Source organism: Apodemus sylvaticus, chromosome 2, assembly GCF_947179515.1.
Source record: "Apodemus sylvaticus chromosome 2, mApoSyl1.1, whole genome shotgun sequence".
Lineage (NCBI taxonomy): Eukaryota > Metazoa > Chordata > Mammalia > Rodentia > Muridae > Apodemus > Apodemus sylvaticus.
The window spans coordinates 42,309,167-42,324,736 of NC_067473.1; the positions used below are offsets into that span (position 1 = coordinate 42,309,167).

General features: G+C 44.0%; 1 protein-coding gene across 1 annotated transcript in view; it reads right to left on the minus strand.

Moving 5' to 3' along the window:
• Positions 1-15,203, minus strand: part of Cttnbp2 (cortactin binding protein 2) — a 152,905-nt gene extending 137,702 nt beyond the window's left edge. Inside the window, exons 1-2 of the mRNA XM_052173270.1 lie at positions 15,033-15,203; positions 1,131-1,238 (exon numbers count right to left, since the gene is read on the minus strand). Coding sequence (XP_052029230.1) covers positions 1,131-1,238; positions 15,033-15,113 — 189 coding nt within the window. The 5' untranslated portion in view covers positions 15,114-15,203. The remainder of the gene's footprint in view (positions 1-1,130; positions 1,239-15,032) is intronic.
• Positions 15,204-15,570: the final 367 nt, after the last annotated feature.

Below are 15,570 nucleotides of genomic sequence, written 5' to 3' on the forward strand. Positions count from 1 at the left end.
CTATTGTCTACTGAGTAAAGCTCCCGATTTACAATCCCCACGTCGGTGTTGCCTCACGGATGATACAACCAAACTCCAGTTGTATGAGCAAACTGTTGGCCATGGAGTCGATGGGAAACAACCTACCTACGGTACAGTTTCTAGATGTGAAATCCAGGAACCGCTTCCACTCCTACTCAGGGCTTCTACTCCTACCCTGTACAGCTGGGTGTGCCCCTGAAAAGCTGGGTTCACTCTTGCGCATCTTATGTGACCATCCACCATCCCTAGCTCCCTTCTTCACCATAAAAGCTCTTGTCACAAGCAACAATCAGCTGACAAGTTACAGATTCTCACATGTTTAAATAACATGTCCCTAGGAGAAGAAGGTTTAAGGAAATAATCTTTAGTGAAATAAGATAAACCCATGCTTTGTATGTAATGATTACAATCCCCTTTGCCAAAATACGGAGAGCCAAGCTAATCTAATTACATACAAATGGATATAGAAGAGGGAAAAAAATAAACAAAACTGAAACCTATAGCTGCCTATAGACTAAAACAAGTCAAGATGAAGAATTCTAATCAGAAAATTGCATCAAGAGACTTTAACATTATTTCCAAAAGAAAATGTAACTGAGGCAAATGACATTCTTTGTAAGCCATTATAGAAATATTCTTAAGCTATTGAAAACTCTGATAAAAATAATTTGAAGACATGAACATTTTCACTTTAACTCTTGAGTTTCTGAGAATGAAAATCATCACTTGATTCTTCCATGATCAGTCAGCAATATTTCTATAAATAATTCTTTTAATTTTCTCCTACAGCTATCATACGCATATAAGATACCAAAGTGCTAACTTTCTAAAATTGTAGGTCCAAGGGTCAAATACGCAATAAATATAAGGATTCCTGTTAACATAGTGATGTCTCAAGTTTCCCATTTTCAATGGTTTATTCTCACCTTTTATCATCTTGACAACCACATGACCTCAGTTTGTCTCGTTAAGGCTGATGTTTTGAGTGAGGAGTATACATTAACCTGATCTAACACCATAAATGCAAGTGGTTTGAAAAGTAAGAGGAAAAGCACCTCTGCCCTTGCCCCACTCAGAACTGTTACTGGCACACCCCAGAAAGTTCTTACCCGCAGGGCCTCAATCACGAGATCTCTGGCTTCCAGTTCACCTTCCATCACGCTGAGGAGCATCCGCAGCTCTGATTTGCTGAGGGTGTCCACATCAAACTCCTTTTTCTGTAAGGCATATTGAAACTGGAATCAGTAACTGACTTCCTGAAAATGATGGATATCCATGGTGCCTTTGGGATATTCTTCCCACGTACTGGGAAGTGGCAGCTGGAAGTTCCCAGGGCACACTGCCTAGCCAGTCTAGCCTTGACAAATTCTAGGCCAATTAGTGACCATGTGTTTACACTAGGGGGTAGGGTCAGTGACTGAAGAACAATATCCAAGACTGTTCACTGGTCTCCACATACATATATACTCATGTATCTTCTACCCACTCACACACAAAGGTACATACATACAAAAGAGAGCAATAAAGACAGGCATGGATGATCTATAGATCATTTCTATCCAGCAGCTGTGTGCAAGACTGATGTTCCACCTCCTAGAGAGAGAACCATGGAATGCCATTTCTGCAAGCCTCCCTTCAAAAGAGATGTAGTTGTCTGACTGCCTAGACATCTGGACTTAGAATCTCCCCAATACTAAGCAGCACAAATGTAAAAGGCTCTGGAGTCTATATCAAAATAGGTCTGGCCCAGGGATTGGGAGTGGGGGGGGGCTAATTCTGAGGGTAACAAGAAAACACAGATGTATTCCTTGGAGGGTCCCTGACACATCGGCTCCTGGGAGGGGATTATAAATTCCAGGGCATCCAATAATAACAGATCTTGTTTACAGAACATTCTACAGCAGAGGCCACCAGCTGGCAGTCTATACCCAAATCTGGCCTGCAGATGTGCTACTTGGGCCATGAAGAAAAGTCTCGTCTTCCACTCAGCCTACATTAGAAAACCTGAAAATTTTACTAAATGTTTTTGAACTCTGTCTTCTCCAAGTCAGATATTTAAGCTTTCTCAGGTTTCCAAAAACCATAGGCAAGAATCCAGAGTCAAAAACAATGACCCCTGTCTAAGGAACACACTCTTCTTCATATATTTCTCTCTCTCTCTCTCAAACACACACACACACATACACACACACACATGCAAGGGGAGGGAGGGAGGGAGGGATGGAAAGAGAGAGAGAGGAAGAGAGGGAGAAAGGGAGAGAGGAGGAGAGAAATGCTTTTAAGCTTTTAATTAGCCTGAACCATCACTAATGAATAGTTATCCTGATGTGTCATCAGGTGACATTGTTATCAGACTACAGAGATAAATAAACCTATGTAATGTCTTGCCCTTCTATAAAGATTGAGATATGGTTCAAGGGCTAGAGAGATGGCTCAGAGGTTAAGAGCACTGACTGCTCTTCCTCTGGTCAGGAGTTCAAATCCCAGCAACCACATTGTGGCTCACAGCCATCCATAATGAGATCTGATGCTCCTCTTCTGGAGTGTCTGAAGACAGCTACAGTGTACTTACATATAATAAATAAATCTTTTTTTAAAAATAAAGAGAGAGAGACTCAGAAACAGTACAAGTCCGTATAAGGGCCGTGTTACTCCGATTCCATATCCCACACTTCTCTAGCCCTTGATAAACCCACTCACTCCCTACATGATGAAGACAACCTAGTTCATCACCATATGTCTCCAGACATCTGAGCTCAGAAGCTGTTCTTCAAGGCATTCTAGAACTTGATTGCACATTTATGTAGCACTCGTGCTTTCCAAAGTATTCTCAAACAACCGAATTTAATCTACAAGACACCATCACCTCTCTTTTTAGTTGAACAAACTACAACTCAGGAGGTCATGCAGCTAGTAAACAGCAAACCAGCTGTGCCTGTGCCTATGCCTGTGCCTGTCTTATCTGTGCATGTGGTACACAGCACCAACGCTCCAGAATGGACTGTGTGAACATCACATTGAATGGGTGCATTCTACCAATCAGCCAATGAGAAATGCTTTGGCATTTAAATATCTAACATGAGACTTTGCTTATAATATCCAAGAGCAAGCACAGCAAAACCCATGTTCAGGGACGGTTACAAGACATGGCCAGAACCAGTCATTATCTCATTCCCAAGGAACCTTTAAGGTAGAAAACTGTGATTTACAGTGGTAAGAGACTAGACCTAGGTAGCTCTCTACAGAAAAATTTCTAGCTAAATGGCTTCTTTTTACAAATGGAAGCACTGGAGAACCACCATTTCCACATTATGTAGACATATTCCTAGTAAGTGGTAAAGTCCAATATACTACCTGAAACTGCTGCACAAACAGAGCATTGTCACAGATGATTGTATAAGCCAAAGGTGCTTAAACTTCAGCCTGTAGACAGAACACCTGGGACTTGGTCTGAAATAAAGCATGAAAAGTGGAAGCAATGAAGGTAGGGGTGGGTTGGAATTCGCCTAACAGATTGCTCCTGATGTTGAAGAGAGTACTTTGAGAAGCACTTCATTAAGTAATTGGCTTTCTCATCAGCACATTGAAAAGCCTATCACTTACTCTGTACATTTCTTCTGTGGTCTGTCCAAGAATATATGTGTAAAATTGAGCACAGAGTTTAGATGAGTTTACAGTTGCTATTAATAATCCAGATGTTGTGTGTAGTGAGGAGCAGGGTACTGCCTAAAAGTCTTTCTTCCTTTTTTTTAATCTACCAACCCAATGTCAATAAACTCAGCTTCCTGACTATGATGAAAGACAGACTTTTATCCTGGTTTTCCCCACTGAGGACTGGCAATTCCTGTGTGCTTTAGAGAATGATGTTTTATTAATGCTGCTGCTGCTCATTCTAGAGACTTTAATTAATTGTGTGTCTTATTGTTCTTGTTTCTCCGGAGCTTCATGAGCAAGGCACTCTACTTTAAAGACTAATAAATGATAAAAGACAGCGCTGAGATTCTGGTTCATGGTAAGGGTCATGTTAAGAGCTCGCTCTGCTTCCAGTGGCAGCATTGTGGCATGGGACCTGCAACCAGCTCTTCTAGTTTTCTATATATCATGTCAATAAGAAGGAAATCATTAAAGGCATAAAGCACTATTACAAGTGATCTTGCTGAACCACAAATGTATCATACATAATGTTTAAAAAAAAATCTGTCTTCCACCACCAAATATTAAGTGGTATATTATTTTGAATACATATGCGTCTGCCCATCTCTCTCCCACTACACATCAGGCTCCACCTCTGCTTCCTCTGTAAAACATTTCTAAATGCTTGATTTTTAACAATAGAATCCCAATGCTATTTTCACATTGCTGTTTCCTAGCACTGGATGCTTTTGCCCTCACTCTAATGAAGCTGGGGCAAAGAAAGAACCTGAAAACAGGGTGCAGCTCTAAAGACTCCGACTAGTGTATGTAAGTTAGTGAGCGTGCTCAGAAGACACCAGGGGCAGACATGTAGGAGGGCTGGGTGTGGGGTAATAAAACTAAGCATGTATAAAAATGTCACCAGAAAAATTTGTTCCTGTGCAGGCTGATTAAAATACATACATACACTCACGCGCGCGCGCGCACACACACACACACAGATGTTAAGAGCATTCATTGAAAGAAAGGGAGAAACACTTTGATTTTTGGGGGGGCAGGAGGCAGCACTGCATGTCAGGGGGAGGGGGTATGAACCCATCAGCGCTGCATGTCTGCTAAGCCGGTGCCTTACCACTGAGCTATTATCTGAAGCCTCCTTTGACTCTCTATCTTGAAACAATGTCTCACTGACTTTGGAAGGTGAGCCTTGAAGTCACTCTGTATCCCATGCTCACTTTGAACTTACAATCCTCCTGCCTCAGTCTTCTGAGTAGCTGAGATTACAAGCATGACCCATTAGCCCTAGGGGGTGCATCTTGGTTCACTAAAATAAATTATCCTACATCTTATGATAATCTAATTTTCAAAAGAAGACAGGTGACAGAAGACATTGCCGTTCACGTAACAACCTTAGGATCTTCAGAACACCGAAGAAAACATGAAGACTGACCCCCCTCAAGTACCAAGAGAAACAGTTCAGACTACGCTTTATTACCTAACCCATTTTCCAGTAGAAAGCTGCAAAACAATAAATCCAGATTACATCCTTTCAATGACAATGGCACAAGGAAATAATAATAATGAAAGTACAACAAGAAGGTGAAACCTGTCTGTCCTGAGGTCATTTGTCAGAAAAGTCACCATATCCAGGAAATCTACTGTTCTGAACACCTATTAAAAAAAATAATTGCCAGAGTCTGGTCAAACAGAGAACATCTGCTTTGAGATATACCAAGGCATATCTATTAATTTACACTGTGTATTTGTCATGGAGGAAAACTACTGACTGGCTTGATCTCAGGTTTACGGTTAGCAAGCTTTCTTACACAGTCCACATCCACAGGTCTATGGAGTATATCTCCTACTGCAGGCTAGGTCCTTCCACATCTATTATTGGGTAAGAAGATACCCTGTAGATATGGCCACAGGCCAATTCCTCAATTGAAGTTCTCCTTCCCAAGTGACTATAGGTTTGTGTCAAGGAGACACCTGACGCTACCCGTAACAGTAGCCAAAAAGCTTGCAAGGGCTAGTCTGAGCTACAGGGACAGAAGTGTCCCTCAAACAGTCGCCCAAACACATCACTCATATTAGTGATCCTTAATGAAAATGGACTCAAGCACACAGCCAGTCATTTTTCCTTCTACACTAAACCCCACCCCCCATGTCCCATTGCCGTTCATAGCTTAAGTAGGAAAAGTATCTGAGAAAGTAGAGGGCTTGAAGACCAGACACGAGAGAGATTTAGAAGGGCAAGTGGCTTTATCTGCTTAGCTCTCAGGCCTCTCCTAAGAAGAGGAGGATGTTGGATTTAGTAATCTCTAAATGCAGGGGTACTAGACTAAGTGGTTTCTGACATCTCTAGCTCTCAAGTGTGTTGATTTCATATGCCATGGCAGAAAGGAACTGTATTAATGGGTTAAGAAAATCTTACTTTTTCTTTATTCCCTTGAGACTAAAAGCCTTTGAGAAGGACTTGAGGAAAATTGATCTTGTATTTTTGCTTCAGTTACAGAAATGTGTTTTTCCTAGTTTAATACTTTACACTAAGAACTAATTGCATTCGGATCTCTATAAGCAAGCAAGAGTTTCCTTGAAGACAAGAACTAAACAGAGGGAAACTGATGAGATATCTTGAACCTTTCAAATCTTGAAGGCTGGATCAATATGAATAGGAATTAAGTCCAACTTTCTAAATATTTAGAGCCTGGATTTAAACCAATTATACAAATTCTCAAGAAAAAAAAAACCATATGGTCCTCAGGACTTCAAATTATTCTAAAAATTACACCCAGGTGTGGCAGCCCATTCCTTGACCTAAACACTTAGGAAGCTGAAGGCAGGTTGCTGAAAGTCTGACTGGCTAAGTTGGCCTGGGCTAAGGTAAGATCCTGTCAGACAGAGCAACAAAAAGAAAGACACGAAAGAAGTGTGTGTGTGTGTGTGTGTGTGTGTGTGTGTGCATGCGTGTGCGCTCATGCAGAGGAGGAGGGGAAAGTGGGAGAGACTCTCATCTTTCCCCAACCCACTTTTCACACTGACCCATTTTGGAGGCCATCTTTCTTCAGCAAACAGGGCCCCCTTCACGCCTGCAGGCTCCTGTAGGCTGCAGCAATCTTTCCCTTCCCTTTCCTTTCAGTCTGCCGCATTTTCTCATGTGGCAATTAATCACAGCCTGCCTTGTGCATTTCCCCCAAAGTATGAACTCATCTTTAGAAACAACCCTCCATCCTCACTAGCTGTCAAGAGAGCAAGATTATCACATCTTCACTGGCTTTTATCCATCAGGTGCTATACAGAAAGCGTGCTCTGCCTCCCTGGGAGCAACCAAGACTCAGTATGACAGGCTACTCCAGGGGCCCCTTCAGTCAGTCCCACAGAGGCACCCACACTAGGGAAGGAACTACGGAAGACCTTAAGACTTGGGCAGAACTCAAGGCCCTCCATGTACCTCAAGGAAGGCAGCAAGGCCTGAACACTTTGACACTAGCCAAGCAACTGTGTGTGGGAGGAGGGACCAGTGATAAGGAGACAATGCCAGGAAGAGAACCCAGCTGTGGGCATAGCTAATTTTAACCACGAGAAAGCTGGAGGGAAAACAGAAACGTGGCTCAGGCAGGCTTTTTCCTTCTCTTAGATTTCCTTTTCTTCCATTTTTCTCTCCAGAGGAGAAAAGACCCCCCCCATTTCAGAAAACTAATGAAACAATCCCCAAAACCAACTACATTTTCATCAGAATTCAGATTTCTGTGCAGCCTAACAGGAGGCTTGAATCAACCCCTCAGTGAGAAGCCTTCCACATCTCACAAGAGCCACACAGAAGTTTGTAACACACCGCATAATACATCTTGATTATCTGCTGGTGTCAAGTGCCAACATGCTGATTTTTCAGATAAATGTGGACCTAGAAGGCAAAAATGATGGTCTTGGATTTAGCAACCCCTTTTGAAGAAGAACTTGGGTCTTTGGCATCATCTTGATGCCTTTTTGGTGAAATATTAAAGTGCCAAAACAAAATCACTTACAACTGTGTTCCCACTCCACAAATACTGTACTTACCATTGCCTTCAAATAGCTCCCCAACCTAGTTATTTACTAAAAGAGAAGAGTTTTGGACTCAAGTCACTATTTCTCCATGGACTACAGCATGCTATACAAAGTATTAGTAGTCTTTGTCTAAGTTACTTACAACAGATACAACTTAAATCTTGGCAGTGCTTTCCCATTAATGCTACCATAACCATTACCCTCAGTAACTCCTGGATGGAAAGTGGGGAAGAAAGAGAGAGGGAGGAGGAAAGGAGAGAGGAAGAGAGGAAGGGAGGGAAGGAGAGAGACTATAAATATAAATGTGTGCTCCTATGTGGAGACCAAAGGCCAACCTTTGGAGTCACTCCATGGGTGATTGCACATTGCTTGTACAGACAGGTTCCAGCATTCATCTGAACCTCATCAATCAGATAACCCTGGCTGGCCATGGCTGTCTGAGCCCAAGAAACCCTTTTTGTCTACCTCCCCGGAATAAATTGATATCACCATGCTGGGCTGTCTTAAGTGAATTTCTAGTTCTTCACTGAACACAGTATCACTCCAGCCCAAGATAAGACTTTTTTTTAAAATGTAATGTAAGTCTTACAACAGGCAATCAGCGGTGAGGAATCCAATTAAGCCTCTTTTCCAATGGGCTGAGGTGGCACGATCTATGAAGCCCAGGCAGAGACGTGCCTCCATCTCTACTAGGCACTTTTGAAACTGGATTCTAGTCCCACATCCTATGTGCCTATCCACTATTCCAAAGCCTTGACTAATCTCTTCATGTCTGTCCAATCTTCTCTATGCTCAAAGCTTTAGGAATTTGTCTCTCCTCCTATCAACCATTCCCTCCTCTCCATCCAAATGAATGACGTGGCATTAACTTTAACATTGGAAAAGTCCAGGAAGGGAGCACAGTGCTCATCAACATGTGACCATTCCATCCTCGGTCTCAGTCATCACAGGGAAAACAAAAAACTGAAAAGAAAACTAAAAACATTTGTCTTAGACAAGGCTTCTATTCCTGCACAAACATGACCAAGAAGCATGTTGGGGAGGAAAGGGTTTATTGAGCTTACACTTCCACATTGCTGTTCATCACCAAAGGAAGTCAGGACTGGAACTCAAGCAGGTCAGGAAGAAGGAGCTGATGCAGAGGCCATGGAGGGGTGTTACTTACTGGCTTGCTCAGCCTGCTCTCTTATAGAACCCAGCCCAGACATGGTACCACCCATAAGGGGCCCTCCCTCCTTGATCACTAATTAAAAAAATGTCCCACAGCTGAATCTCACGGAGGCACTTCCCCAACTGAAGCTCCTTTCTCTGTGATAACTCCAGCCTGTGTCAAGTTGACACACAAAACCAGTCAGTACAATTGACCCTTTGTCAACTTGACATACAAACACTTCACTATTAAGCCTCAACCCATACTTTCTTATTCAACCCCAAGATCTAAATAACTTTAAAAGTTACACAGTCTTTACATATTAAAAGTTCAATCCCTTTAAAATGTCCAATATCTTTGAAATTCAAAGTCTTTTAAAAATTAAAAGTCTCTTAACTGTGGGCTCCACCAAAATATTAGGGTACAGTCACAAAGCAAAATCAGACTCCAATCATCCAATGTCTTCGATCCACTCATGATCTTCTAGATTCCTCCAATGGCTTGAGTCACTTCTCCAGCTCTGCCCTTTATAGCATACACCTTGTCTTCTAGGCTCCAGCTGCCTGTACTCCACTTCTGCTGCTGTTCTTGGCGGTCATCTTGGAGTACTGGCATCTCTAAAACACCACTGTCCTCTCCTGTAACTAGGCCTCACCAATAGCCTATCATAGGCTCTCTTCATGGTGCCAAGCCTTAACTCCTTTGCATGACCCCCTTTAGTCCTGGGCCATCAATTGCAAGGGAGGCTGCACCTTTACCAATGGCCTTTTGTGGCCTCTCACAGTGCCGAGCCTCAGCTGCTCTTTATGACCCCTTCATTCCTTCAAAACCAGTACCACCTGGGTGACTCTCATACATTACCAAGTCCAGCCACAGCACAAGGTACAGCCTTGGCTATCTCTGGAACACAGCCTCTGTGTGCTCTTAGAAAACACTTCCCAGAAGATTTTACCTCAGTGATGGTGGTCTCTTCTTAATCACCACTAATATCTTAGCTCCAGCTAACCAGCATCAATAGTCCCAGTAAAGCAAAGGTTTCGATTTAGTAGTGCTGGTATCTTGTTAATCACAGCTGATTCTTCAGCCCCTGCTAGGAAAACCACAGAATCGTCACAATCAAAACAGCAACAACCCTGATAAGAGTCTTAAATTTTCCCTCTGAAAATTCACAAGCCAGGCCTCCATCTTCTGCACTGTTCTCAACATTATCTTTCAAGCTCCTACAGAACATTCCACAGAGATCTTAACATCCTAATGGCTTTTCTAACTCAAAGTTCCAAAGTCCTTCCACAGTCCTCCACAAAACATGGTCAGGTTGTCAAAGGAATACCCCACTACACTGCCACCAATTCGTCTTACTCAGGGTTTCTATTCCTGCACAAACATCATGACCAAGAAGCAAGTTGGGGAGGAAAGGGTTTATTCAACTTACACTTCCACATTGCACTTCACCAACAAAGAAGTTAGGACTGGAACTCAAGCAGGTCAGGAAGCAGGAGCTGATGCAGAGGCCATGGAGGGATGTTACTTATTGGCTTGCTTCCCCTGGTTTGCTCAGCCTGCTCTCTTATAGAACCCAGGACTATGGTACCACCCACAAGGGACCCTCCCCACTTGATCATTAATTGAGACAGTGCCCCACAGCTGGATCTCATGAAGGCACTTCCCCAACTGAAGGTCCTTTCTCTGTGATAACTCCAGCCTGTGTCAAGTTGACACAGAAGACCAGCCAGTCCAACATTGAAAATCAAATTTTGAAAACAGGACTCTGGAAAGGAATTGACATGTCATTAAGAGGAACAGCTTAGAAAAGGGAACTATAGACAAGTACATGGGTCTGGTGAGATGACTGAGCAGGTAGAAACACTCACCTCCCAAGCCTGCCGGCATGAGCATGACCCCAGAGTCTAGAGATGGAAGGAGAGAACCAACTCTACCGAGCTGACCTCTGACCTCACACATAAGCTGTGGCATGTATACCACCCATCCACCCTACAGCAAGCAACAGATGTTTAAAAACTGAAATTCAAAGGCCTGAAGATGGCGCTTGGTTAAAAAAACACTTGTCCATAAAGTCCAACCCTTGTAACTGAAGAAGAAAGGTGGGAAGAAAATCAGTCAGTCTATTGACTTAAGGCCTGAAACAACTGTGATGTTTACTATTATAAAAACTCAGACCAACATCTTCATTATTATCTTGTAATTCAGAGTATATTTTCCAATTAGCTGATCAACATCAAGTATTATGAGAGCTTCTAACGAGTCTAATTTAAGAAATCAACTCATACAACTCTCCTTTTTTAAAAAAAAAGGCATCTACTCTCCCCATGCCACAGCTTTTATGGTTGCACGATCAACAGCAGCTATCTGTCATTGCTGAAGAAGTACTAATGCTGTAATATGTTTTGTCAACATACAAACTTATGGGAAACACATAAGAACAGAACCAACTGGTAACGTAGCTTTGGTATGTATTCAACCACAAATGGGCAAATGCTTTTCAACACAAAATTGCTCCTATGAGAAATTTAACAGCAGCAGCAATGGCTATAAAAATAGAACAGATGCAAACAGAAATATGCAAGCCATTGTTTAAAAAATAACAGTGCGGCATGAAAAAAAATACCTCCATCCTAATCTTTCAAACTTTGCAAAACCTAAGCTGTGTTCTAAAGTCTATAGCTGAAATGGTGCCATCTCTCTACTCATCTGTGAAGGAAAACTTCATCCATGAAGGAAACTCAAGATACATCCTGGGTGCACATCATTTTCTGCCATCTCTGTTCATAGCCTCTTTCTGAGGGCCCAGCACAAACATCCTCCACCGTGGACTATTTCCGGTGCCTTCCATAAAACATTTCCAGATCCTTCCACTAGGAACCCTGTCTCTGATTGTCAGTCCTAAAATGTCTGCCCACATATTTTGTGCCTTGGTGGTTTGACTCCTCTGTGTACTACAGAGTGTACCGTAGGCGTGCTGTAAGGGGTCAAAGGCAGTAAAGATGCTACCCACCCAAGATGCTTCCACCTTCGTGACTGATGAGTGAGGTGTGCTGAGTTCCTGTCATTTCCCTTTTAAATTATTCTATCAAACTTTCAGCATCCCCTACCTATTGTAAAACGATGACTTTATTTTGTCAAAAGTAAAAACCAAAATTAGCTAAGAAGGCCCCTTTGATTGCATTTACATTCAATACTGTCACCTAGAAAATAAAATTTTCAAGGCACCAGACATAAAGTTTAATACTGATGTGTTTCTAACCCAAAATGGTGCCAAAGCGTTCTTTATAACTGCTACCCTACACTTTGCATATTAGCTAATCCAGAAATCCCAGATGGAGGAGAAAGCTGGTTGCCTCCCCAAATACAGCTTTAAACGGATCTCCATTTTATTTTTCCTCACTCCCAAATACCACAGTGACAATAAAAAGCAGGTTCTGCCTTCCATACTGCCTACCAGAAAGAGTTATATTCTGAGCAGAAATAGCAATATGGCCTATAAAAGTCATCACATTTGGCTAAGGTACTGAAAATAACCCAGGCTCCCAGCATGGGTCACAGCGTAGGCTATTAATACGATCCTATTGAATAATGTAGCTGTTAGCTCGGGGTGCTTTCAGGATTTAAACAACGAAGAACAAGGATAACAAACTAAATTTAAAACATTCCACTGGAAATTATATTAAACTGCAAACTATAAATTACGCCAGTTACTAAGCAACAATCTAAATAGAAAAAAAGAAAACCCTCTGAAAACATGCACTTTCAAAAATAGCCAATGGCTTTGAGGCTTCACTGGCTTGATTCTGCCAAATGTATATATAAAACTCCACAAGATGTAAGCCAATCTCAAATGAAATAAATCTTTTCAAGGCAAAAAAGAGAATTTCTTACTAGAATTAATATATAATATTAAGTAATATATATAACTTTATATATATATATTAAGTTTTTATTGGCAGAAAAGCAAAATATAGATTTAATTTTTAACCATTAGATGGAAAACAAGTATGACAAACAGAATTTCTGTATGTTTTCCTTAACCAAAATCCAACAAACAAACAACAAAAACAGCCCAAAGCTGGCTATGGTAAGGGCCTCCAATTTCAGCACTTTAGGAGGAGTTCATCATGGTAAGCTTTAGGTACAGGTGACCCTGCCTCAAATAAATAAATAAAGACCAGTTTACACAAGCAGCTAATGTTAAGAGTCTCCTTTTCAGTGCAAACTTCTTATAAAAAATAAATATAGCCCAATTTTACAGAATAAAAGGTAGCATTTTTATTTAAACAGTTACTTAAAACAAAACAAAACCCAAAAACCAAAACGTTTAAGTACTGTTACTGCGGGTTGGACGCCTACAGGATCCCTTGGGAATAACGAAGGAGGTTCTTTCCAGATTTTTTTCTCTTGACTCTTCCCCTTAACAAGAATCAAATCATCAAGCCGCTAATTTATCTGCATTTGAATCAGGCTCCTGACATTTTTTTAAACTCTTGACAGGGTACACTGACCTTGTTGGAACAAAAGTATTTCTGACAATGCAATTTTGTTTACCGTCTTATACATCACACACCATACACCGCGTGCTGGTGAAGGTTTATCTTGTGCTTGAAATATCTTGCGGGCACAAGGGGGTGTTTTCTAAGTAGATTAAACAAACTATCCACCTTCCTGGGGGAGAAGAAGCGAGCTCTCCCACACCTCCACTTTGCTGCTCCTCCTCCTCCTCCTCCTCCTCCTCCTCCTCCTCCTCCTCCTCCTCCTCGTGGAGAACAGGGCAGATAATTTCAACTCCCAGAGGGACTTGTTTTGATAGACCCTTTCTCCGTTGTTACAGGAATAAATTCACAAGTGGAAAGGCTTCGTTTGAAATATCTTTAAAGTTCTTATTAGCAAAGAATGAGAAATTCAATTTCCCCAAAAAAGCTCCCCAAGCCCAGATTGTTCCACTTTCACGATGGGCTTTAGTAGTCCCTCTTCCCCTCCCTTCCCCGTGCTTTCTGCTTTGCGGCTGCCTCCCCAAGGACCTTCCTCCACATCTCTTCTTTCCCATTCCAAGCCAGAGGTGGGAGGAAATTCAACAGCTCAGGTTGTTTACATCTGGTCCTGCCCTCTGCTGCCCAGACCCGGATCTGGATCAGGAGGTGGGAGATACGGAGGGGGTCGTCCATGCCGGGGGGGGGGGGGGTCCTAGGTGGGGGGGAAGGGTCAGCTCACTCCTGTCCCACACGGAATCCTTAGAAAGAGCTGCTGGATTTGGCCAAGAGTGGGAGGCGCTCCCAGACCTGTCTTTCTTTACCTATCTTTGCAGCTCCAGCAAAAGCTGCTTCCCCAACCTGCAAATGTTTTCCAACCTGGCTTTGAGGGTCAAGACCCACCGCCCCCAAGCAGAGCAGGAAGGGAATGTGTGCTTGCAGACATTCAGAGTATCAAAGAAGGGAGCAGGTACGCGCCTAAGCAAGTCAAGACGTCGGGGAAAGGGAACAATGTTTTGACACCAGGTCCAGAAAACCCAGTTCAATTCAGCTTTAGCTAGGGAAGAAGGTTCCTACAGATGACTGACCGAGCAGCAGTCAGCTGGAACCCGAAAGTGCTGGCGCTAGCGGGGCCTCTCCCACCAGCCTCCCCAAGACACAGGAACTCACACACACACAAAGAGCATCCCCACACCTGCCTAGCGATGGTTCACCTCCCCATCTCTGCTACCCCAGGTCCCCCGAGAGGTGTCAGGCACCCCGAGACTCGCGTTCGCTCCGCGTGAACAATGGAGACTGAGATCCTCCATGAGCACCCCGCGAGTGGGCAAAGAGGTCACCAGGGACGCGTGTGGAGTGTTCAAATGGACTGACGGTCCCTAGCACTCGGGGGTGGGGGTTTGCCTTCCCCCACTTGAACCCGCTTCTGGCCCTGGGGACACCCCGGGGAAGGGACACACGAAGGGCACACCCCGGGAAAGGAATGGGTAATCAAGAGAAGAGGCACAGGAGAAAGGGGATATCCCGGAGAAGGAAGGGAAACCCTTGGGAAGGAACACCACGGGGAAGTAAGGGGCACCCCAGAGAAAGACAAGGCATCCCAGGAAAGGACCGGGCACCCCAAGGGGAGTGTCCAGTGGGGACCCTGGCACCACCCCCAACCCGCGTCTACACGGTTCCCAGCGCCCAGGGAACTCGGTTACCGCCGCCTCCGCCGTGGCCCCCTCCGTGTCTCCCGGGGCGCGGGACAAGTCGGGCTCGCAGCTCGCGCTGTCCGTCGCCATCTTCCTGCTCTAGCGGATCCGAATGCGAGCTCGGAGCGGCGGCGGGGCTCAGCTCTCTCGGCGCGGGCGGCGCTTAACCCGCTGCTGGCTGCGGCGGCCGCGCTCTCAGCTCCGGAGCTCGGCCGCCCCCTCCCGCCTCTCCGCGCCGCCCCTGCTGCTTAACCCTGTGCGCGCTGGCGATGCGGCGCCCCGCCCACCCGCCTGCCCGCCCGCCCGCACCAGTCGCTCCCACGGGACCAAGAACCAGCACCAGAGATGCACGGTCTCGCGCTGATGTCGGGGAGACAGACGCCCCGGGAGGCTGGCAAAAATCTTTGCTTAGGCAGCGGGGTACAAGCCGATCTGGAAGCCAGACTCCTGGATGTGAAATAAATCTAAAAATTGAGCAACAGTCCCTCACTTCTACCAGCTCCAATGAGGTGCCTTTCTTAATATTTGCCAGCCCCTGTAGCCTGGA